Source organism: Pelmatolapia mariae, linkage group LG8, assembly GCF_036321145.2.
Source record: "Pelmatolapia mariae isolate MD_Pm_ZW linkage group LG8, Pm_UMD_F_2, whole genome shotgun sequence".
In the NCBI taxonomy this organism is placed as follows: Eukaryota; Metazoa; Chordata; class Actinopteri; order Cichliformes; family Cichlidae; genus Pelmatolapia; species Pelmatolapia mariae.
In genome coordinates this window covers 18,287,423-18,313,579 of record NC_086234.1, presented here as the reverse complement: position 1 = coordinate 18,313,579, position 26,157 = coordinate 18,287,423, and the positions used below count along the sequence as shown (strand labels likewise).

The following is a 26,157-nucleotide window of genomic DNA, read 5'->3' as shown; positions in this document are numbered from 1 at the left end:
AGGTTAAAGCTCGGTATTCTCTCATGTATTGACCCAGATTTTTGGCAGGGTCTGTGGTTTATGTCATGATCTTTCTTGGCAATTTCATTCAGAGTCATTTTGCATTTTTAACATTTCACATTCACTCTGCCAAATTTTCTTGACACAGCTCTTGAGACTTGCCTCAGGATTTTCTGTACCATGCTTCCTGCAATATATGGTCTATATCAAACCTCCAAGTGCATAGGCACATCTCTCAATGTGTGAAATGTTATGTTACATGAAATGGCCGGGACTCAAACTGAAAACAAACAGCATTTTAATGGGGACAAACCAAGGAAGCTGACTTTAGTTTTTCTTTATAAATTTGAAAGAATTTATAGCTGTATGCTTAAAGGTCGTGAGAGTTAGTACTCTGATCAGGGATAGTACTGTTTTTTCAAACTTTGTGTATCTCAACCACTATAGCTCCACCTATAGGTAGAAATCGGCCACACATGCAACATCTGATAATGTACATGCATTTGGCAAGACAGATATGACTGGATTCTCCAAGCAGACTTCATGGCATCCTATTATGACACTTTCTTCTTCCATATTTTGACAGTTTTTGCATTTTTAATTTTTTCCCAAACAAAAATGGGGAGGGACGTTAAACCTTCTACTGTATGTGCTGATGGTCAGGCTGAAGGCCATGCATGGACCAAAGATATTTTTTAACTATGCAAATGAATGAAATGTAGTACAAAATGTTGCTGGTAAACTCCTTAAAGGAAATAACTCATAACTCATAATGAATGGTAATTGCACTACACTCTGTTGCTCACAAGATGGCAGTTGAAGATGATGTTTTCTCTGAGTGGAGCTCAGCTGGTGTTTAGGAGGCCAATATAAACAGAAGAAAACTCTTAAACTTGGTATTTTAGCAGTAAAGATAAAAAAGAGGAAAGAAATTAAGAAAATGCAAGTGTTTTACAAAGTGACAATGTTTAAGGAAAAAATAAAATAAACATAATAATTATCTTAATTAGGTTACAAATTATATTCATGGATGAAAATTAGTTGAAACCGGATGACTTGAACAAATATTTGGACCTAAACGTTGTTTCAGTATCCACCTTGATGTTAGCACTTCACTATCTTACACCCAAATTCACAAAACAATGACTGAAAAACAAACACATAAGTTCAACTTTCCTCTTTCAGTTAATCTTCTCGCCCTCGGTGAAACAGTGGATTACTTCCTCCTTGGATTAGCGCGCACACTGCGGGCCCACATCTGCATACGAACGTGGCAGCACGCCAGCGCACATCCAAGTCCTCCAAATCATATGCACAAACACACTGTGTACAAACCAAAACTGAGTTCTCACAGACAGGAAGTGATGTCACTTCTTGTCTCCAAGGAGATGGAGGCAGTTGCTAAGATACTGTGACACCAGGATTTTTCTCTGTTTTTTTCTTTCCCTCTCCCTCTCCAGCACGCGCGCACACACACACGTGCACGCACAGGGATATCGCCACGAATAAGTAGAAACTCTCTCGTATCGCTCTTATTCTCTGGCACCAGATGGCAATGAGCGCCAACTCAACTTTTTTTTCTTTCTTTCAATAAAATCTCTAAAAATAACTGAAATATAAGTTGGTTTAAAATTTCACTTGAATGCCGTTGGGACCACTAAACAGATCACCTGTGTGCTCTGACTGAACCAAACGTCAGAGGTGCTGCTCCAACAATTAGCGACATTTTTAATCTTCGCTTTGAACTACGTGCAATTACTCAGTCACCCACTTCCAGAGCGGCGAGGCCTGTCGCTCCTAAAACGATACAAGTGACTGATGTGTATCAGCACCCCTCCAACGCTTCCACACAGTGTGAGCTGCACCTCTCTAGTGCTATCAGCATGCCACATATGTCTTGGCAATAGCATGTTGCTGCCAAATCCTCTTCACCCTCCCTTTCTCCTCCCCTGTGGCTCCTAACACAGCATTAAGAGTTTATGGGGTTTGGGTTGTATTAGAAATGCCATGTGCCCGTCTTCTGGATAGCGGGATTAGCTCTCTCTGCTGTATTTCGCGTCCGAGAGCCTTCCTGCACTGATGACACAAGCAATACAGCAATGAGAGTTTGTTCATTTACTGTGCACAAATGCATGTCCTTCTCCCTCTCTCCAGTCCACCGCTCCTACACACACGCTCAAGGGTGCCTGCGCACACACAAGCGTACTATACATGCATAAAGGGAATATCAGATACAATGTGCAATGACACAGTGAGGACATAGAGTAGAAAGTGGGGGGAAGAAGGAGAGCAAAGGCACAGGGTGGGTTTGGCAGGGGCGGCATGGAATCATTTTAAATGGTGCGGGGGATGGAAGGCGAAAAAGATGTACGGAGAGAGGAGCCGAGAGTGGCGGAAAAGCAGTGAAAGGCGTCCAGGGCTGGATGAGAGACGGAATATGGGCTAAGATTTTAACATGAATGAGGGGGAATGAGGGAAGAGGAAGAAAGAGGGAAAGGAGGAATATCCTCTGCACCACTGTGTGACTGGAAATTTAATAGAGGGAGAGAGATAGAGTGAGAAAGAGAGGGAAGGAGAGAGAGGTAGATGGGTGGGAGAGAGAGAGAGAGCCAGAGGAGGGGGAGGGTAGAGGAAGAGAGAGGCAAAAGGCACAGAGACCTCATTGCTGTGCAGCTTTCAGTAAAAGCTAGTGGTCGTGAACAATGCTCACTACGGCATTCACCGAGAGGGAGGGTAGGAGCAAGGGAAAGGGTGAGGGAGGGAAGGGAAGGAAGGCGAGAGAGAGAGAGAGAGAGAGAGAGAGATGGAGGGAAAGAGAGAGTGCATATATCTCGGGGGTCTTTCTGAAGCATCACTGGCCTTTTCTGTCCTTTGACCTTTAGTGTGAGCTGAGACAGAGCAAAGATGCACTGAGATTTATTTTTACCCACAAAGTAGTCTTTGGTAGTTGTAAAACTGCAAAGGGGGCTTCTCTTCTTCTGTACTTCAGACACATGTGGACACATACATGTCAATGTTCAATAGAGGAAAATCATTTATGAGCTAACATCTCTTTAACTGGCCACTTACTTGGTCATACTGTTCTCAATTCACTAATTACATTACGCTTCATGATGATGGGGAGCCAGCTTAATTGAAAACCTTAACAAAATATTTCACGTCTACATTTGCAAGGCTCAGAAGTATGGTTTAATTCACGGTCAGGATCTTCACAGGCCTGCAGTGTATGTGTTCTACATGTTTGGGTGCTGACAGGAAGTAGTAGTGCTGGTGGCTTCCTTATTTACAGCTTAAATCTAACAAGTCTTTAGCCTTTTAAGAGGGTGGGAAGGCTTGGAGTAAACACTCATATGCACAGTCTGCAGAAAGCAGGCCTCATTGATTTGCTAGATATAATCTTACAAAAACAAATGCTCTTGTTAGCTATGGGAACATTACAGAGTCTACAAAACTCTTTCAGTGAATCAGGAAGGTTTATTTCTGTTAATATTTGGTGGGTTTTAAAAGAAAGTGCCCATGAAATAATAATAAATAAATAAATAAATAAATAAATAAATAAATAAATAAATAAATAATAATAATAAATGCTCAAAATCTCACTTGATAGGGAGAAACGAACTGACTCAGGTTACCCTCCCGATCATACAGTGCTGCTGAGTCATATTAATAAATATGTGACTACACGGCTACTCATAACAAGCCCAGAGCTTAAGTTTCACCGGGGGATGTGAGACACAAAACACGCGGAAAGCAAACACGTGAAATATCTCTCATTTTGGAATCCGGCTCTGAACGTTCACTTTAATACACCCAAAGAAACGCAGCCACATCCACGGGTCGGTGCTCCTTCGTCTCTTCTCCTAATGCTGTCTTAGTCGGATTCAGACTGAAACATACGGAATGTGCGTAAAGAGCCGCTTATGCTGGACGCAAACTGCTCTGCCCAGCGGGCGCCGTCGCGTTTGCTACCTGCGTTCCTCTCCAAGGATGATAAGGCGCATCGATGCACTCGTCCCCGACCTCGTTCCTCCGTGCCATAATTATAACACCATTTTTTTCCTCGGCGATCCCGAAGCCGATCTCTGTTTTTTTCCGCGCGCACGCGTGAGTGTGGATTGTGTTCATCTTTAACCTGCCATCACTGTAGCCCCCCGCGTTGCGTTGGCGCTGCGGATCTAGCCTACAAGAACAAGAGCCAGCTCACAGCCGTGGAAACAAGCGAATCAATTTAGGGAAGAGCAGGAAAAAAAAGAGGAGAGACTGATAGCGAGGTTGGAAAACTGACGATCGGAGAGGGGGAGAGAAAACATCGACCTCACGCCGCAGACGCCGAAACATTAAGGTAGGCTATTTTGGCTGTACAGGTAGAAGGGAGTGAAATGGCTGGCGTAATTATTACATTTGTTACCTAATCGAGAGTGATGCCGAAAAAAGTCATGAGATGCCAAAGGAGGGGACAAGAAATTGAGTGTGGCAAAAAGCTGAGATGCATAACGATTTAAGCAAATAATTAACATGAGCACACAGTCCACGTCGATGCCAGTGGAATAAATCTGTGCTAGTTGCATTAAAAGGAATCGCTTCTACGCGCAAACCTATGTATTGCACATCTACACAGGTGATATGAATGAACCTAAAGGTTATTTTGCGTGCAGTCGTGTTGTTATTCCGCCGAAGAGAGGATGGATGCAAGCCATTTTGTAATGCAGCATGTGCAGAATTAGGCCTATTCAGAATTTCAATTGCGTTCCCGAGAAGGTGCGCCGTAGTGAGCGCAGCTGCATAGATGAATAAGGCCATTCTGTTCAATTGTAGGAGATATTATGCTACAGGCTATATGATGAGGAGAGATTGCAGATCAGAGGTTGCGACTGCAGGGTAGAAAAACATGGGCAAGTTATGGGTTTTTGAGATGTGATGAAAAAAAAAAATAGGGGGAAGAAGAAAAAAATACAACAACTTGGAATTGTTAAAAGTCTGAAGACGTTTGCCACGAGCTTGTCATTTTCTCTCTCTCTCTCTCTCTAACAGTGGTTGATGTATCCATACTGGTGAAATGCGTCCCATCCATCCTACCCCAATTCCCACGTCCTGAATCAATCTGGTGTTGTCATAGTTACAGTAGATGATCTTGGCCCTGCTGCACCTGTGTCGCTTTGTGTTCATCTTGAGCATCTGTAAATACATGAGGTCTAATTGGGGCTTGTATTCAAGAAAGCAACCCACAGCCTCAGTTTTTATTGAAAACAACAGCACCACAAATCTTTTTCTCCATTTTTCTGTTTTTTGGCCTCTTCATAAACCTTAATGACAGTTGTGGAGTGGAAGACATTGATACAATCAGGCACTCGCGATGATGTGATTGGTTTGTAGCAGTTGGTCAGCAGCTTTCAGCTAATTTGTCTTTTAACGAGTGAGCGATCTCTCAGGCCTGATCGAATAATCAATATCTACATCGTTGCAATCTGCTTTTGACACGAACACAAAGGGCTAAAATTAAAAAAACAAAAAACAAAGAGAGAGAGATTCATTTAAGTGAAATTAGTTTGAAGAATTTAATGTGGCCAATATTTCAGCTATGTCAAGAAGCCCTAGAAAACACATTTTGGACAAAGATCAGGAAGAAGGCCAACTGCGACAGGATCAGATGGGCCAAGATTCTAGAAATAAAGACCATCACGGTGTATTTTGTAGCTCTCTTGCTCTCCTGTTGTCGAGAACTTAAAGATGGCAGGTGAAGTCAACAGGCATGTTTGCAGGTTCAAGGTCTCTCCCACAATACAGCTCTTTACAATACAGTGTGGTGCTCTCCGCTGACTGGTTGCACCACCTCATTTAGTGACATTTCCCATGTAATGCAACGAACAAATGCAGCTCAAGTGCTTAACTGTACTTAAGGGAAAAAGTGCTGCATTAAACAACTTATTGATTACAAGGGCCAGCGGGTTTTTATTCAAGGGGAATGCATCTTTCCCTCAGTGATGCAATGAAGGAAGCAAGTTTGTTTTAAAAAAAGGCTGTGTGTGGGGCCAAAACTTCACCATTAGCTTACATTTCTTTCTAGACTTCAAGTGTCATGAAAGTGGCTGGAGGAATTTGGAAATACTTTCCATCCAGCTGTGTTTATATGATACTTTGAACACCGCTCAATTTAAAAGGAAAAAAAAAGGGAGGAAAGAAAGGCATAGCACCACCATCACTGTGTGTTTTTAATGAAGTAGCAGCGTATGAAACACTGGTACTTCTTTGGCCGGCTGAATATTAATGATGTTTTGCTTTGATGCTTTCATGAATCATTGCAACTATCAGACCTCTACTCTGAATCAGATACAATTCTGATGTCTAAGAGAGCCAGTCAGATTATTGAAATGCATAATTAGCTGTGAGATGGGGATGAGTGGGAGACTCTTCAAGGAAGGACAGCAGTGTAAAGAGCACCATAATGAGGACTGGTGCAAAGGAGCTGCTTACTGTAATATTTTGGTTTATTTGTATTCACACGTCTACATCCATTAGCTTATCTGGGATGTACGTATGTGCTGTCATTTCTTTGTGTCAGTTACAGTTACGATGGTTGTAGATCTGGATGTGGGCATGTGTCGAAGAGAGAAAGAGACAGGGCAAGAGAGTCAGTGGGATGTGCAAAGCATCTGAAAAAAGTCTATTTTTAGCATACATTCCCTTACGAGCTTTCTTAATAGCTGCTTTAACTTCTTCGAAGTATGTTTTAGATGAAAACCAATGTTGACCTGATCCTCAGACCTTGACGATTAAGATTCGTTGCAGATTTGTTCCTGCTGTTGTTATGCTGAAGGCCAAAGTTCAACCTTGTTCTGTCTCCTATGAACAGAATTCCAAAATTCAGCTTTGGCTTTTCTTACCGAGTGTGTTATAATAGCAAATACTGCAAGCATACACTATAAGCTTTGAGTTAAATGCATTTTGATTAAGACAGCAAAGGCGCTGTTTATCCATTTTGGACACAAAATGTTGATCAAGCTCAGCTAAACACAGTAATGTGGAATAGGGCACTGGACAGTAAAAACACAAGATGGTGAGTGAGCAGGTTGCCACAGCAACAGTGTTTCTAGGCGCATGCATCGTCGCTGCATAGGAGAGGAGATGCTAAGGACTGCCATGGAGCTGTTTCATAAAAAAAGAAAGAATAAACAGTTTATTACAGTAATAAGAGATTCTTTTATTTTTAAAAATGCATCCAAGAGTTATTTTAAATGCCGTATCGATAGAGGTGACATTGTGTTTATATTAGTGTCAGGAAACAAGGATCTTTTATCATTTGTTCTCAGACATGACAGACTTGTGACTGCCAGAGTCATAGTGACGAGAATTATGTGCTTGAGAAAACAATGAGCACTTTCTCTTTCTAATCATTATAAGGGGAACAGCCCAAGCATTTCTAAATTTAGTGAGTCTGCTGATGCTCGCAGCCATTTCTGTTTCAAGATGTGTGTGTGTGACACTCGATTAACCAAAACAAGGCTTTTGAAAAACACAATGCACATTCAGGAATTCAAAAAACCCCCCAAAAACAAACAAACAGAAAAGCTTATTTTGCACCATTTTTTCCTCTTTCTGTATAATCCAGTTGTCATATTCATGTCTGGTTCATCAGTTTTAGTTGTTGGGGGAATCTTGTCCGATTTAGCGTGGCATATTGGGCACCGCATGTGCATTGCAGTAAAATGTCAAGAGTCAATAATCATTCCTTCATGTCTTAATTGCTAAACTACTGCATGCAGGCATCATTTGTTACCTCATTTGTAATGCTGTGCTGCTGCTTCATGATGGATTGCATGAATTTCTGCATTAACCTTAGGGCCACATGGACTTGTAACTGCATACAACCACTCTGCATTCTTTGGGAATGTGAGAGTCTACCTCTGTCAGTGCGTATTTGGCTTGAAGAATGCCAGTATCATAAAGTGGATGACGAGACTGTCATCCTAATGGATCTGCTGCAGCACTTGTGACCCAACTTGCAGTTTTAGAATTTTGTGGCCATTTCAGACCATGACCCCGATGTTAGGTTTAAACCTAAATGGCAGCTGACTCAGTGTTTGATAGACACGTCTTTAGAATAGAAAGTTGTACCATTATTCCAGAGGAGATATTGGTGATATTTAGAGATTTTCAGTTCAGTTCTGCAAATAGTTGCATGTGTGTCCTAGGCTTGTAAAGTAAATCTTTCTGCACTGTGCACTCACTTGACCTCCTTCCTCTCTCTTCTTTTGTCTCTTCCCTTACAGTGAGAACCAACAGTCTCCATCGTGACAACACTTTCACAAGCAAATCCTCCCCTAAATTTGATTTCTCTTCTAATAATTGTCATGGGAAGAAAATGCAGAGTTCTCTAAAATGAAAAATTGAGAAAGCCCAAGTATTTGATTACCAAGGAACTATGAGCAAAAGCAAAATAAGAATCTATTATTGATAAAGTCTTTAATATAGCATTGCACTTTTTCCTCAGTTTTTAAGGGGCTGCTTGAAGGAGCAAAAGAGAATCAGAGCGTTAAATATGAACATCAAGATAAGCACCTAAAGTCGCTTGATTGAAGGTGACCTATCAACTTCTTAGCAATAGGGGTAGGTCATGACTCAGTTGCCATGCGTGTTGTCATGGTGACCAGTCCAGGTACCCCTTTCCCCCTCCTCTGGTTGGTCCAACTTTTGTTGTGGTTTCACAACCATGGACCTCAGCTGACAGAGGCAGCACCCCCGTGCCCCTCCCCCTGTATCTGCTCCAATCAGGCAAGCCGTGTCATCTGTACAAGGAGGAGTTTAGATCAAATCCCTGACAGTATTTCAGAGAACACAAGATACCTCAATCTACAAGAGAACTCAATTCAGGTAATTTTGGCTTCATCCACAAATGGAAAACACATTAAGACTTTAAAGATATATACCTTGAGGGCATTATGTTTAATTTTGCTACAATATGCCTCCCTTTTTTTGTTTCCACACTAGGTGATCAAGTCTGATACATTTAAGCATCTGCGACATTTGGAAATCCTCCAGCTCTCAAAGAACCACATCCGACAGATTGAGGTGGGAGCTTTTAATGGTCTTCCTAACCTCAATACACTGGAGCTTTTTGACAACCGTCTTACAGTGGTGCCATCCCAAGCTTTTGAGTATCTAAGCAAGCTAAGGGAACTATGGCTAAGAAACAACCCAATCGAGACGCTGCCGGCGTTTGCCTTTCATCGTGTTCCCTCTTTACGGCGTCTTGACCTAGGGGAACTCAGGAAGCTGGATTTCATCTCAGAGGCTGCCTTTGAAGGTCTGATAAACTTGCGCTTCTTGAATCTTGGCATGTGTGGCTTGAAGGACATACCTAACCTCACCCCATTAGTGCGACTAGAGGAGTTGGAGCTATCAGGGAACCAGCTCGGGATAGTCCGGCCTGGATCCTTCCAAGGTCTAGTTTCACTTCGCAAGCTGTGGTTAATGCACTCCAGAGTGTCAGTCATTGAACGTAATGCCTTTGATGACCTCAAAAACTTGGAGGAGCTAAACCTCTCTCACAATTCCCTGCATTCCCTGCCTCATGACCTCTTCACCCCTCTGCACCAGTTGGAGAGGGTACATCTAAACCATAACCCTTGGGTTTGTAACTGTGATGTTCTCTGGCTCAGCTGGTGGCTGAAAGAAACAGTTCCCAGCAACACCACTTGTTGTGCTCGCTGCCACGCACCCCCAGGTCTAAAGGGCAAGTACATTGGAGAACTAGACCAGAGCCACTTTACCTGCTATGCCCCAGTGATTGTTGAGCCACCCACTGACCTCAATGTCACTGAAGGCATGGCTGCTGAGCTGAAATGTCGTACTGGAACGTCAATGACCTCTGTGAACTGGTTCACTCCAAATGGCACGCTGATGACCCACGGATCATACCGAGTTAGGATCTCAGTGCTCCATGACGGAACACTGAACTTCACAAATGTGACCATGCAAGACACAGGACAGTACACTTGCATGGTAACCAACTCTGCTGGAAATACCACTGCATCCGCCGTTCTCAATGTATCTGCTTCGGACCCCAGCAACACCTACAGCTATTTCACCACTGTCACTGTGGAAACACTAGAGCCAAGAACAGACGAGGAGGAGTCTGCAAGACAGTATATTAACGAGACCTTCATAGATTTTCCTAATCCTACTGTCCACCAACCTGGTGTTACTATAACGCCTTCTCTCTCTTCTCTCTCCTCACTGTCTCCGCGAATCAATAGAGCTCCTGAAAATACAGTGACTGAGCCCCCAGAACATGTAACTAACATTCCAGGCCTGGATGATGTAATGAAAACAACTAAGATCATCATTGGTTGCTTTGTGGCCATTACTTTCATGGCAGCAGTAATGTTGGTGGTCTTCTATAAACTCCGTAAGCAACACCAGCTACACAAGCACCACGGCCCAGCCAGAGCCATTGAAATTGTGAATGTAGAGGATGAGATCGGAGCCGGAGCAGGAAGTGGCATCTCAGGTGGTTCGACAATGAATTCTGGAACAGGTGGAGAAGGAACCCTACGGATACATCATCCAGAAATAGTCAACCTTCCCAACATTGGTCGTACCGATACGCTAAACCATTACTACAAGACACATCATTTCAACAACAATGTGATGGGTCTTAGTATTGGCAGTGAAGGGATGGGGCCAGGAGGGATCCTGAGTAACAAGAGCCAGCAAGGTCAAGATATCCCTATCTCCTGTACCTCTGTCCCGATCTCAACATCCAACTTGCTCACCTCATCAGGCAATGGCACCAACACCATCCCCAGTTCGATGTCCCCACCACTGCCTATGTCTCTGCCCATGCCTACCATGGGCTTACATGGATCGATCAAGGGTTTCATGGGCCAAAGCCAGAATCCACAAATGGAACCTCTTCTTTTCAAGGGGAGTTCGAAGGAAAATGTACAAGAGACTCAAATCTAACAGCAAAAGTGAGAGTATCGAGTGAGAGTGAGCGAGAGTTGACGACAGAGAGGGGATTGATCTTGGGTTTATGCGCAGAATGATTAGACACTAGAGTGCACTGACATTACACTAGGAAAGAGGATAGACTGAAACGGCAATACACAAACACATAGACTTATCTGTGACAGTGTACTGAGCCAAGGATTACCACAATGGCCCACTTGTGTTTGTAGTAACGATCATGGCCATGGAGATCAAGGAATGGACATTGCTACAATGTAAATCTGTGCCAAAGCAAATGTTTTTTGCAGTTTCTACAAGCTGTGTTCTCATAGGAAAAAAAAAAACTAGCCTTTCAGAGTAATCAGTCCCCAAACCGTTGTTGGCCAGCAGAGTTGAAAGACACGCACAGCACTTGCCACACTGAAGACCAGAGATATTGCAGAATAAAATCCAAGAGACATTTTTCTTCCTCAAAAAAACACGAGCCACATTCTCTCTCTAGTGACTCAAAAGACTCCCTCAAGGTGAAAATTATGTAGGCATAAATAGATGGACAAAAGGGTACAGTGCAAACTACTGTGAAAAATCCACAAATTATATAAATATATTTTCATCTAAATATGTATCATTGCAGACTCTGATGCAGACATATTTTGGGGTGGATGTATAAGCTGGTATAGTTTGTTTCTTTGTGAATAATCAGGGGCGGCGATAGTTGAGGTTTGTTATGATATGTTTTAAGTTTGGCTACTTCTCAGAAACATAAGGGCTCAATTGCAACACTCATTGTGAATCTTTGAATTGGCTTTGTGGCATAAAGTCCATTTAGGTTGTATTACAGTAAATGCAGATCTCTGTTTGACAAACTTTTGTCTGTTGTTTCAGTAATAATCATTACAAACTTTTGTGTTCTGAAAGTGTATTATGTATTTTGTAAAAGCCAGCTTCTTGGTATTTGAATTGACAATTCTGATACTTAAATGCCAGCATCAATTAATGGTAAAAACAAACACGAACAGGTAATCCAATGCAAAGACCTGTAAGGGTAAATTAAAGTGTTGACAATGTGTTATTTGAATCAGATCAGTAGCCAGATATTTGCTTTTAGACTGGAATTTGATATGATCTCCTTGCTCGTGGTTACCATAATCATGCCATGAAATGCTGTCATAAGGATGAGTCGACATCTATCTGCAGCAGCTTTCAAGAAGGGAGTGAACATCCATCTTAAGAAGATTGGAATGAAAGGAAATGTACAGTATATTAATAATAATAATGTCTGGTTGTATGACAATTGTAAGATCCACATTTTTAAAGTGTAACTTTCATATGTTAAATGCCATTTACGCTTCTTGCGTTTCAACTATGTATTTCTTTATTTTTGTTAGTTTGATATAATGTGTACAGTTGTCTAGCCATGTATCATTACGTGTGAAATAAATCAATCATATATTGGGTTGTATCGGGTCAATATGGCAACCACGCAGGTAAAGAGTGAGACATTGTGCAGTTCTCTGTGCTAAAACCTGGATTGAATGTATGGTTAGTGGTTTAGCCATTAGTCACCCTGGTAATGACACGTACTGTCTGTCCTGTTAACGCGGTCAGACAGGCTTTTAGCGACTTGCCTGTGGATGGGCTACACTTCTGGTTTTGGAAGATGAATGTTTTCATGATCTAATCCTTTAATGAAGGCGGGTTTGTCAAAAATTAGTCTTCACCCATGGTAATTCTTCTGCTCTTGTGCTGACAAAGTTTGAAATGTGAACAGACAATTAAGGAAAAGTAATGTTTGTTGCAATTGAGCGCAAACTGGACAAGTAACCAGTTATTCCAGAGACAATGGAAAATCAGTGTTGACTGTAATGAAGGTCTAATTTTGCTGGGATGTGTGTGTGTGTGTGTGTGTCCCTCAAAGCTATACATTGTATATGAGGTATTTTCTATTCAAAAGAAGGATTTTGCCATTAGCAATGAGCTCATGCATTCTGGAAGAAGGCATAAAATGAAGTATTGATAGTAACAGTGATGATAATAAGAGTGATGCTGCTAGACAAAATCCAGAATCTGCTCTCACATTGTTATATCTGTGAAAGGAACATCTTCTAATGCTAGCAAGCTAAGGCATTTTTCAAGTATGCCTTGAACATGTGTATTGATTTTTTTGTAACTTGGATTGTCTAAACTGCAGCCATTTCTCTATTATTTCTCAACCTTATGTTATTATTTCTGGTCATAAATATAATTTAAAAAAAAAACATAGTCAATGTAAATCTGCAACCTGTCCAACAGATTTAGAGGGCAGGATTTAACTGTATCCCCACAGAGACACAAAAAGAATATAAATTAATTCTAAAGACGTAACATATGGCTGCCCCCTTGATGTGCTACATTTGGTGCTCCGTCGTCAAATTTCAAAGAGCATACTAGATACCTCCTTGTGTGCCGTGTATGAGGGTACATTTCTCCACGTTAACCGTGGAACAAATCTTTTACCTGAACATTACTGTAGCAATGTTTTATTATGATGATGATGACTCACCTAATCAGCATGGAAATGTTCCTTTCAAATCTCTGAGCATTCGTAAAACACGACATGCAAGGTTATCATCGTTATTATTAACGTTTGAAGGAAACGCAGATGGCTTTTGTTGCATCTTAGTATTGTGGCTGCCATTGTACTCTGTGCTCGATGCTACTGCAGAGAAAGCTCATTCTCGTAATGTTCAGAAATATATGACCCCTTTTAATGAAGTTGACAAGCTTGAGACTGTACATACCGATCATCTGTACCTAATTGTATTATTGAGTTTGGCTACAGATGGAGTTCTGACATGTTTGTATCCTCTGCATCACCCATTGCTTACAATGGATGCTTCTGTCCAAGTGACATTTATTGGTTTGTTGGAGGCAAAACTCCTTAATGAAATGGATTATGGTATCTGAGACACCAAATTGCGAGACAAGAAAATGGACTGACCTTTTGGTTCTTTAAAGGTAAGCTGTTCTGTTTGATAAAACAATATAAAAAAGATAGTCTGCTTTAAAAGATTTGAAAGAGAAATGTGCAAAACAACAGAAATTTTAGATTACTTTACACAAAAAAACTATATATAAAAATGTCATGTGTTTTCTTTTCTTTTTCTTTTGTTTTTTATTTCCAGTTGTTGGTTGTATCTTAGTATGTGGTATTATCAGTTTGGGCCTTTATGGATTGTCATTAAATGTCATTTTTTTCCCCTCAGAAATTCATCCAGGTACACAGTGTGACAGAAGAGTGTATTTCTTGAGTTATAGCAAAATCAACATGTGCAATATTTACACTTCAATGACTGTCATGCAGTGACTGAGAGGTATATTATTTCGCTGTTTACTATTTGTGTGATTTCAGTTTTCTGCTTCCTGTAAGGACATAGTCTGTTATTAGAAACATACCACTTTCCTTTTTTGTTGTGATTTCATCCTACAGAACACAACAACAACTATTCTAAATATGAAATGCATTAACAAGTTTAAAATGACAAATGACCTTTCAAATAAGTTATTGCGTGAAATTTTATAATATAAAATGAAAAATATGTCAAGTGTAATTGTGTTTAAACTTTATTTTCTGACCTACTTTTTGTTACCTACACACGTTTGCTTTATCAGAGGTTAATCAGGAAAGAGGAAATACTTTCAAAATAAGGTTTTGGATCAACACTATGGCTTGCCCCAGTCATGTTATAAAATAATTGCATTTAGAAGTATCTTTTTGTATGGAAATGTAATTTTTCTTTCTTACAGAATTATAGCAAACATGGCTATATACACTCACTGGTCACTTTATTAGAGTTAATACAGGCTGGGACCACCTTTTGCCTTCAGAACGGATTTAATTCTTAATAGCATAGATTCAACAAGATGCTAAAAGCATTGCTCAGAGGTTTGGGTCCATATTGACATGATAACAGCACACAGTTGATGATGATGTGAAACCACATTCCAAAGCCTTGAAATTTGGGGACAGTGAACTCATTTTCATGTTCAAAAAAACACTTTGAGATGATTTGAACTTTCTGATATGGCAGCTTATCCTGTTGAAAGCAGCATTATAAGATGGGTACAATGTGGTTATAATATGATGGGCATGATCAGCAGCAATACTCAGGTATGTTGTGATGTTTTTAAACAATGCTTAGTTTGTACTAAGGGTCCCAAGGTGTGACAAAGAATATCCCCCACACCATTATACCACCATGAGCAATGTCGTTTATGCCAAATTCAAACCCTATCATATTGGTATATATCATATGTTGCAGCAGAATTTGACACTTATCAGACCAGGCAATGATTTTCCAATGTTCTATTCTCCAATTATGGTGAGCCTGTGTGAACTGTAGCCTCAGTTTCCAGTTTCTTCTGCTGCTTAAGCTTATTTCACTCTACTCCATACCTTGGTTGTAATCAGTGACTATTTAAGTGACTGTAGCCTTACTGTCAGCTTAAAGCAGTCTGGGCATTCTCCTTTGACCTCTGGTATTTCACTCCTGAGAACTAAATGAACGATTTTCTCTTTTTTCTGACCATTGTCTGTACACCATAGAGATGGTTATGTTAGAACACCCCAGGAAAAACTCAAATACTCAGACCAGCCACGTGGCACCACCAACCATGTAAAAGGACATTCAGAGTTACTTAAGTCACTTTTCTCTAATATTTCGATATTTGTTTTTTAATGTCAACAGGTTGACTTGACCATGTCTACATGCCTAAATGAGTTGAGTTGCTGCCATGTGATTGGCTGATACTTGTATTAAACGGGTGTAGAATAAAACAAACTGTCACACACAAACAATCTATCTATCTATCTATCTATCTATCTATCTATCTATCTATCTATCTATCTATCTATCTATCTATCTATCTATGTCAAGGATGGACTCAAAAAATGATCTGTTACACTTTGCTGATTGAAATCATAAAAACAGATACATTTTTATCATTTATTTTGGAAATGATCTTTCTAGCAACATTGCAATTAAAGAACAAACATTTAACACAAAGTGCTCCACAACATCAGAAAAAAGAAAGTACACAAAGGTCTTACCACTAAGTCCATAATTAAGGTGTACTAATTGAATAAGAGGTGTTGGTGTGCCAATCACATTCTAACAAATTCAACAAAAAAAACCTAACAACTCTGGAATCACTATAGCGTGGAAACCACGTTAGTAAATCAACTGGTCCTTCGTGTTATATTAGGGTAATTATAAATTACCCACGCTGCCAATTTTTATTACTAGTATAAATTTACAAACAGGCTAAAAAAGGAAATCAAACAAACAAATCACTTCTTTCTGGTAATTAGACATTTTCCATGCAAGGCAACTGTGAAACGACTCAGTGGCTATGACACCAACATGAACAGAACTATGCGCCTGACACTGTGGCTTCTTCTTGTTCTGCATCATTATCACTACTTTTTTTTCTGAAAGGGTTGATTGTGTGTTCTAAAGTGTTCTTAAGCTAAGTGAAATGAGGTGAGGGAAACTGTATACGCAATCACAGTCTTGTCTGCAAGATGTATTATAAGTTCAAGCCGCATTATAAAACAAGTTCAAGGGAATAAGCACTGCAATAAGTGTTGCATCAGCTATGAGCCATAACCATGATCTGAATGTGTTTAGATAAAATGTTTGGACCTTACATCGGGGAGATTGTATCTGAAATATCTTTGGGGGCACTATGTAAAGTAATTTTCTTGAATGTAATTGTCCTTGGCTTGTACTCCGGTCTCCAGAGACCTCAGTCCCCACGAGATGTCTTACACATAATGTTAAAGGCTTGCACACTAAAATAGCAATAGACGACACAGCTTCAGTATAATATGGTTAGGCTCTATTGAAGTATTTGTGAAACCAGTAAAGACATCAAAAGAAATGTTCTGTAACACCATGAGAACACCATGAGGTGACACATCTTGAAACATATTATAATTATCTGTTCTGTAGCATTTTTCCTGTTTGTCAGCTTATATTAATAGCGAGCAAACATATGGTACGGAGAATGTGCAAGACTTGACTTGAATTTGTCCTTTTTCTGCCATGTTTGAAAAGAGCAATACTCACATGGAGCGAGGGGGGTGTGAGAGCGAGAAAAGAGTGTGTATGCTGCAGAAAAGAATGCATTAAAATGTGCCGAAGATGAAAGAGAAATGCTCAAAAGCGAATACATTTTTAGCATTCTGTGATCTTGGCGTGCATATAATGTAATGCAAGAGGGGTACATTTAAATTAGCAAAGGTGGAATTTAAAAATACCGGTTTCATCCCTTGCAGCAAGAAACAACCACAGTCCACAGGAGGTTTATATATCAACAAAAATCTCCACTTGTAATTTTAAACTGTGCTTTCTATTAAAAGGGAAAGAGGAAAACCTGATTTCTGTTTGCAAAATTCTCCCTGTGCAATCACATCTCCTTTGCACAGTTGTAGAGCAGTCATTTCCTATAAATCCACTGTGCCTGCACTATCCTCTCCTCTTCCCTTTCGATGTCTTCTCCCTTCAAATTCAATAACCTCCCAGCTGTGTGTTTCTCCAGGGATTCCCCCAGCTCCCCTGGCCCACAGACAGACTGCAGAATCTGTGGGGAACCTGACACAACATAAACTCCACTGCGAAGCAGTGGTGTCAGAGTCTGTGGGCTGCATCGAGGAGCCATGGAAATGCAAAGGCCTTTTTATTTCTTCACACTTTAAAGGTTGAAGTGAAAAATGCATGCGTAAAACACGAGAGTATAGTGTTCGATATGAATGTGTGAAAAAGTACAACCTATGACCTATTTATTCATTGTATTGTGAAGATTCACTAACTACTGTCAGGCTTAACTCTGGCTAAGGAAGCATGAGAAAAGCAGTATGGAATTATGAGAAAAATGTGACATTGACCCACTTGGGTATAGTTTGTGCAAGACAGGTAAAAGGAAACCAGTGGCCCTTTGATTTAAAGTCTGCTCTTTAAAGATTCATTTTTTGACTGTTACATGAAAGTATGTGCTTACTACTGATGTACTTTGAGGGCTTTCTTATACTGTAGTGAACATACAGTGCTTTGCTTTTATTTTGGTCTATATTTAGACCCCGTCAGCATCATTAAGAAGCATTGAGCAGATCTTTTTTGTTTGTTGATACAGTTTCCTTTTTCACCCAAAAGAACTCAATTATTAATCCAGGTATAGAAGATAAACAAACATACCATAGGGAGACTCTTTTTGCTAGACATGTATAGCCATCTCGTGTAACTTGCAAGCACTCAGGAGCCCTTGTAACCCCAGACAGTTCTTTTCCTCTACTGGGGATAAAACACTCAACCTGACCAACAAGACTTGTCACCCGGAAAAAAAAGCTGTATATCTTTCTCTCCACTGAATATTGCCAAATGGGTTTGGAAATAGAGTCGCTGCTGTATGTTTGTGGGGAATTAGGCTGATGGCGACTTATGTCTGGTTTGCATGTGTTCTAAGTCGTTTTTACTCATGCGCAAATACTTTTATTAAAATTAGTATTATTAATGACTGTTTTATATATAAAATAATGTATATGAGGTAGGCCTGTTCAAGATGTAAAAATAATATAAAGGTGCTGTGGAAATCTGACTATTATTAATAACACATCAGACCATTTTAGAGTCTAATTTTCTGTATTAGGTCAGAGACAAAAATATCTCTTGGTGATGAATCCAAATGACAATCTGAAATAGCCTCTTTGAAAAAACACAAAGCAGGCTTTGTTATATTGCTCTATAATCATGTTATGTGCTACCACAATATAACACAAAGAGACCTCACCAGTGTTTGTTACACTGTAGGGAAGGTATATGGTGGGTGAGGAGGTTTAAAGTAATTACTTTCCTATTAATATTCTCTTTCCAGCATACATCATAAACTGACACGTCCTGTATATTTACTGGAAGAAGATCTGTAGTAAATTGTTCCCCAGTGCATTCACTCCCACATACTAACACATTTTTCAGGCAGTGGAGCTAATGTTGTTATTAGATTATTACACTTACTTGAATATTGATTTGCCATAACTGCAGGTAGGGGCAATGCCTCTACTTTGCCTTGTTAATGTTGTGGCACTCTATGCATTTAATAGCACTATGAATTATGTAGAGACTTTTAGCCTACTTTGATGCTGTAGTGGTATTCAGATATTCAGCTCTAGCACTCAAGCCACTGAAGGAGCAAAATATGAAGCTACAGCTAGCAAGCAGATAGCTTAGCACAACAACTTGACATGAGCCAGGGAAAGGTATTTTGGATCTCCTGTCCAAAGGTAAAATCAGCTCACCTGCTACTCCACTGCTCATGAATTAGGTGAATAATTTCTAAATCTTTGAATTCATACTTAATTTTTTTTTCAAAAGTGGAAAAATTACACATTGTAGCAGTGGTTAGCCCTACAAAGCTAGCTTAGTTAGCAAGAGTAAGAAATAGCTCAGCTGATACTTGATGTACACTCATTTATCATTACATATTTTTATACATAATTGTTATGCACAATTATGCACTTAAAAAACATTCAGTGTTTGTGGCAAATGATGTATACAATTACCGTAAATTGTTTCCCTGTTTAAAGTTTGAGTTTAAAGCTAAACTTGTAACTATGTCCTTGAATCCTAGTTTTATTTTTAGCATAAAATACGGTATATTATCTAATAATTATTATTATTATGTTGATTGTGACAACCCAGGTGACAATGGACATGTCTGGACAGGTTGTCATCTCTGAGATAACAACTTGGACCTTGCTTACACTAATACTATACTGCCAATTTAGCAACACTGAATCACCTACAACATGTAACTTTGGAGTTATAAAAGAAGACATAACATCTAAGCAAGCTGAGGGAGAAAATGCAAACACTAGACAGAAAGCCCAACTGACAAGCACAGTCAAAACAGATCCATCTTAATGTTAAGCAACAAAGTGGCCTGAGTATTTGATCTCTAAAACAGTGGAAGAAATGATAATAAATGCCCAACAATATAACAGTGCAGCAGCACACATGTGACCAAGTCTGCTTATCCATAGCCATTCCAGCAAAGTGATTACACACGTGTGGGCTAAGCTTGTAGAAGAACAACAAACAACACAGTTTTCTCAGATTTGTGCTCTTCTCATGTTAGGGAGCTGCCTAAAGAACCAGTAGGTTAGGAAGCTTTGTCGAGCTTAAAGTCAGAGTTCTTTGTGTTATGAAAGCGGCTCTCTTTTTACCTGGATAAATCACTGTGATAAATTATACTGAATACACAACCTCAGTTTATATAGTGAGTTTCTGTTCGAATGGTCACCTTTTCACAGATTCTTTTGTTTAAAGAATGTTTTCAGTTGCATTGCCACTAGAATGTACATGTATTAATTTTGTTATTCATAAAATGTCTAAATGTTTTTATTCTTGATTCTAATCTGCTGCTTAATCTGTTTTACACTGCTGAAAGCTGCTAGGAAACAGGACACACATTAAAATCCATTCAGCCAGCTGAGGTTTGGGGTATTGTCAAGCCAGTTGTGTTGAACATTGTAGTATATTTGACAGTGACATTGTGCTGGTGCAGAGCCTGTTCTAGTTTGGTGCATTTCTTGCAGTAGTACCAACTTTGGGCCTGGCAATTTTGAGGATCCCTTTTGATGGGCTAGCTTTTGTTTAGTCAGCATGCGTGAAAAAAATTTTTAAACTGGTCATCAGCCCCATTTTTTCAGAAAAGGGGGTTATGATTTGAAGTTTGATTACACAAATAGTAAAATGAAAACAATAATTTAATAGCAGAACATTTCTCCATAGACAGGCAAAATTGATATCATTGATGCCCACAGATATAAACAGATACTTACATGTGTACCAAAAATATGATGTGGTGATCAAAATGTAAAAGACTGTAATATCTCTAATGAAGGATATACTGACTTTTGTGAGAGTTAGTGGGTGGTGAATATAAGTAATGAACATAATACATTATTTACATAGTAATATATAATATAAATATTAATTTCCTTGTAAGTTAATTTGTCAGAAATTGTATTTTTTTAAATTTAATTTGTATTGAAGATATTTTTGACACTGACCAGTTGTTTGTCCAGTTTTTGTATTCTTTTCTAAAATGCCTAAAGAGATTCCCAAGTCACTCTGACTCCAAGATAAATGATGTAAGCACAATTGTGACATTGTGTGCTATCAAAATGTGTTTCTATCTGATATTAACAAAGTGTTTTCTAAACTTGAAATATATTCAGAGGAAAATGTGTGTGTGCATGAAAAGAAAAGGTGGATTGTCTTTTTATTTGTATGAAAAACATGGGATTTTTCTTGGTATTTAAAAAGATGATTCATGGAGAATAGAATAAACTTACCTCTCCAGATTTTTAGATGCCCTCCCACCCATTTTGCTTATTCTCTGTTTTTCCTAAAGATGGACGTTTTTGTCCTGAGGGGGTTAAGAATATTGACAACAAGAGTTACTGACTGAGTAGACAGCCAGGTTGTTGACATGCAGCAGAGTACTCCAGGTACCTAACAGCCTAAGCAGTCATACGTGTTTGTGGGTTACACGATACATATTTGATATGATATATTTGTTTCACTTGGGGCTGATCTACTGAGTTTTGCACAAGCAGTCAAAAGTTTATAGAGGAAAGGGAAGGATGTGGGCGCTTGTTTGCAGGCCACATGAGCTTTGCTGCTTGCTTCACATCTTTACATATTGGGAAATTGATGCAACACTGCTTTGTTCTGTTGGCTTACGATATATATGAAGAGATAATGAGATTGTGTTCTGTTCTGATTGAAGGGGATGATGACATCGATACGAAATAGCTGTGGTCTTCCCATGGCTTCTGTGCGTGATCTACACAGATACATCTTTGTCTAATGGGTCGTTTGACCTGCACCAGTTTATGCTGATTGAATCACAGTGAAATAAGCATGTAGCAGTTTGGATCCACATTGCCAGCTAGATACCACGGGTAGGATTCTAGTCTGTTTCCTTTTTCTTCTTAACAATGCCTGAGAAATGATTGAAACTAGAGGCAACTTTTATAGATAAAAAAGAAAGAAAGAAAAAAGGAATCAAACGACCAAATGGTCTTCAAGTATCATTTTGTGCACGACATCAGTGATCATAAGAAACATACAGAGAAAATAGATTCTCAGTGACATTTATGCAAATGAGACTGTGGCATGTGAGTCTGCACCCAGCATGACGAGAGGGGAATTCACCATCACTTGGCTGCTCTACTGCTGCTGCTGCTGCTGCTGCTGCTGCTGCTGCTGCTACCATTAGCATTAGCATTGTTCACACATCCCCTCATCTTAGGCCGCTTCCACACCCCTCCTTCTCATCCTCTCTACCCCAACTCCTCACCGTGTCTCCACCCTCCCTGCACCCCCCCCCCCCCCCTCGTCTCTGCCTGCCTGCCTGCGTCCTCTCTTTCCTGTTCTCGCTGCAGTGTTGCTATAGCAACGGAGAAATGTGGGAATACCTCCGTCCTTCAGAGAGGGGGATGGAGGAGGGGTAGGGGGGAGATAGAGGCAGAGAGGAAGAGGGAGAGGATGGGAGAGAGACGGAGAGTTAAGGGGCAGACAGAAGAAGAGACAAGAGCAGAGGAGTGGAGGGAAGACTGTTAATTAAAAGACAGACAGAGAGGGGCTGCGACTCACTGAATGGACACCATTGCCTGTCACTGAGACTCCTGACTCACTTAGTGACTCCAACCGTTTGTCCATCTCCTCTGGCCCCTAAAAGCTACCCCCCCCCCCACACACACACACACCACACACACTACCACCACCCTCCCATTGATATTCAGTCTCTGCGATGAAGAAGACGCCACTGTTATCAGGCTGCAGAGGGGTGTGGGTGTCTGTGTGGGTGGGGGTGGGTTCGACTCAGATGGCATAGTGTCGCACAGCCATGGCGTAGCTTCACGCTGAGCCTTACGCACGCCATTTGTTTGACGATCCATGTGTTCTGGATGTCTCCATTTGTAGTGAGGCTGCAGTTTCCATGACAACGCCCAGACTAAAATAGCACCCCCTTCCTCCCCCCAACCCCCACCCCCACCACCAGCTCTTCTCTCATACACGCATAACTGTTCATTCCTGATCTTGAGGCTCGTTCTAGATGTCCCATACTGCTCGTCTCCATTCATCATATGGACTGAAGCACTAATACCGCCAACACCATCATCAGCTCCACACACACAAGTGCACACACACGCACACATACACACACACACATGCACGCGCACGCATACACGCCACTCATCACTTCTCCTCCCACCTCTTATCTCCCATTTTCAGTCTCTCGGTCGCCCTGCAACAGATTCTGTCAACACGCATCAACCTCTGCGTTGCCATGGCAACGGTCTTGAAAATCGCTGCAATTATTTCAACAAAGACAAAAAAAAAAACCGAACGAAAAGGAGAAAAAAAAGGGAAAAACCACACTATAGCCACTCGGGGGAGAGGGAGGGAAACTGATCGAGTGAGAGATGTCTGCCTGTGTGTATGTGTTGGTGCTTTATGTTTATGAGAGCAACAGAGGGAGAGAGTGTGTGCGTGTACATGCATGTTTTGTGACCCTTCAATGAACCAGTGTGTGAATTTTAGCATTTTTCGAACAAATATGCAAATGTGGTGATGTGATTTTACATTATATATGAGTTTCTTTTGGCCCCATATGGTAAAACACATTTATTATCCTCCACTAAAAACCCTAAATGGATATGCAAATATATGTATATGTTACTGTGAGATGAGTGCAGGTGGACTCACTGACCCATTTGTAAAGGGGTGCTTTTCAAAGCCAACCTGTACCAAAGTCTGTATCACACACATGTTGCCCGCATGCGTGTGTGTCTGTGTTTGTGTACCAGTGAGAGGATTACTGTGTAGTGCTGTGGTGTGGAATTGAAGGGGTTAAACAGATGTACACACAGAACACTGCACAGTATCAGAGTTTTAAATTAGTTCCGACATATGCTGAACGTCAGTGCACATATACGTTTTAAAAGCAGGCATTATAGTTGCTACAATGGACTTTATTACCAGTTCTTTAAGGTAAGGTTCTTTAATGGTCCCCATGCAGAACATTAAAAGGGACCAACAAGCAGGCAGTCAAATAAAATGTTCTTTAATGACTTAGAGAAAAATACAGAACAAAAGGCTCTGCAGGAACATGCAGAACTCTCAAGTGTCTCGCAGAGTTTCCAGAAAGGGAACAAGGAAACCAGGAAAGCAAATAACCAGGAATAAACAGGTAGATCACATGATGATATGGAAAAGATCAATGGAAAAGATTGACGGAAAACACGCAGATTACACACTAGGGAGAATGTTAATAAGGCTCAGGTGAACTGAATCAGACGCTAAAGTGGGTGTGAAGAGAACAAAGAGAGGAAGTAATAGCACAGAAGCATGTGAAGGAATAACCTTTAAATTAAGAAAAAAGCAGAAAAGAATAAAGTTGCAGAGAAACAAGAAGACAAAGAGAGGCGAAACATGGAAAGGAGAGAAAAAAAGGAAAATACTCGAAACATGAGGGCAAAACCAATTACACTAAGGTTACAAGCTAAACTGTGGCAACTAAAAATACTTTAAATCCAGTGTGTTTCTGTTAATACTGTGTAACACTGTAAAAATTACTATAAGGCAAAGAGATAATAATACCTGATTTTTTTGTCTTCTTGAAAATAAATCCCAGTCTGTATTAAAAGGACAAAAACTAACAGCATTTTAGTCTTTGCGTAAAGTACACATAATTAGTATTGCATACATATACAACTGAAGTGGCATTGTGGTAAAATCTACACGAGCCTTTAGAAAACACTTTAGTGAACTATACAAACAGAAGGATAAAGATATAAATTATCACCAAACTAAAAGCAGAACTGGATACATTTAATCTTGTTGTTGTTTTAACTAAGTACGCGGGATTCTCGCTCAGTATACAAGCTGCCAGTTATGCTCTTTTTTTCTTTGCAGATCATTATCTATAAAACCTAATTTAGTATCTAAAACATTTATGTTACTCTGACACGCCACCTCAGTGAACACTTTAAATTGCTTGTTACAAAAGATGCTATCTTACACTTATCAAACATGATGGCAACGCTGTATAGCTCTAAATCTTTACACTTACTAATCCCATTGTATCTCATAAAGCTACTTTGATACTAACAGATACTTACATGTGTGCCATGTAAGGGAAAACACTCCAGGCCCTGTAATTTTAGGGCAAAACCAACAGTGGATGACATAGCAAGTTATAATGAGTGTTTGTGGCCCTGGGCCAGTGCTTAAGTGAGGACATGTGTGTTTACGCATGCAGGAGTACAATTTTAGAAGCCAGGTGGGTGCATCTACACTTTGTCATGGCGCTATTGTAAAGCATCTAAATGTGGGGGTGCTTTTAAAGTGAAATTATCCACACAAGGGCCACACATGTTTTCATAAGATCAAAAGCTGACACAAAAATGCCTGCCGTGGCGGGCTGTCATGTCATGTGCGCAGCGGGGAATAGAAGGAGACAGTGACTTGGACTCCAGTTGACAATGGAGATAGACTGGGACCAGTAATCCCAGAGGAGAGGTGGAGAGAAAGAGAAAGAGGGAGAGAGAGAGAGAGCGACACCCACGCAAGGCCAGGTAGGGAGGCTATAAAAGCACTGCCTAAATTTACTGAAACATGCACTTAGTGTCAGCCTGGGTGTGAGTGAGGATTTGACACACCCACCCACACACACACACACACACACACACATATATATATCTATATGTCTGCGAATCATTTGTACTACAACACCAAAATATGTGAACAAGCAGCTGAGGTAAGTGCAAATCTTCATTTATATTTAAAAAAAGCATTTTGTTGCATGCATGCGCACTCTGCATATTGCATTTTAAAGTTTTAATTAATGTTTGAATCACAACATAATAATAATTTCTCTTAACTGGAAAGAAAGAACACTATTATCAATAGATCAGTGGCTCAGCTGTGCTTATGCACATTTACTGAAAGTGACTTCAACTTTTAAGAACAAAGTAACCCAAATTGAAAAAAAAAATGATTTCAATGATTATGTTACATGCTTAGTTGATTCCTCTTATCATATCAACATGTACTTAGAGTAAAAATATTAAAATAATAATAAAAACCATATGCTAAGATC

At 40.1% G+C, this 26,157-nt stretch overlaps 1 protein-coding gene across 1 annotated transcript; it reads left to right on the top strand.

Annotated features, from left to right (window-relative positions):
- Positions 1-3,831: 3,831 nt before the first annotated feature.
- LOC134632637 (leucine-rich repeat-containing protein 4B-like) lies at positions 3,832-14,511 on the top strand. Its single transcript, XM_063481360.1, has 3 exons — positions 3,832-4,342; positions 8,268-8,868; positions 8,986-14,511. Exons 2-3 carry the CDS (start codon positions 8,626-8,628, stop codon positions 10,960-10,962), a joined length of 2,220 nt encoding a protein of 739 aa, XP_063337430.1. The 5' UTR covers positions 3,832-4,342; positions 8,268-8,625; the 3' UTR covers positions 10,963-14,511.
- The last annotated feature ends 11,646 nt before the right edge of the window (positions 14,512-26,157 follow it).

Excerpts from the sequence above, each read along its gene's own strand:
- LOC134632637 (XM_063481360.1), top strand. The coding sequence starts at position 8,626 with ATGCGTGTTGTCATGGTGACCAGTCCAGGTACCCCTTTCCCCCTCCTC. Across the intron at positions 8,869-8,985 it reads TACAAGAGAACTCAATTCAG|GTGATCAAGTCTGATACATT; the intron begins GTAATTTTGGCT and ends TTTCCACACTAG.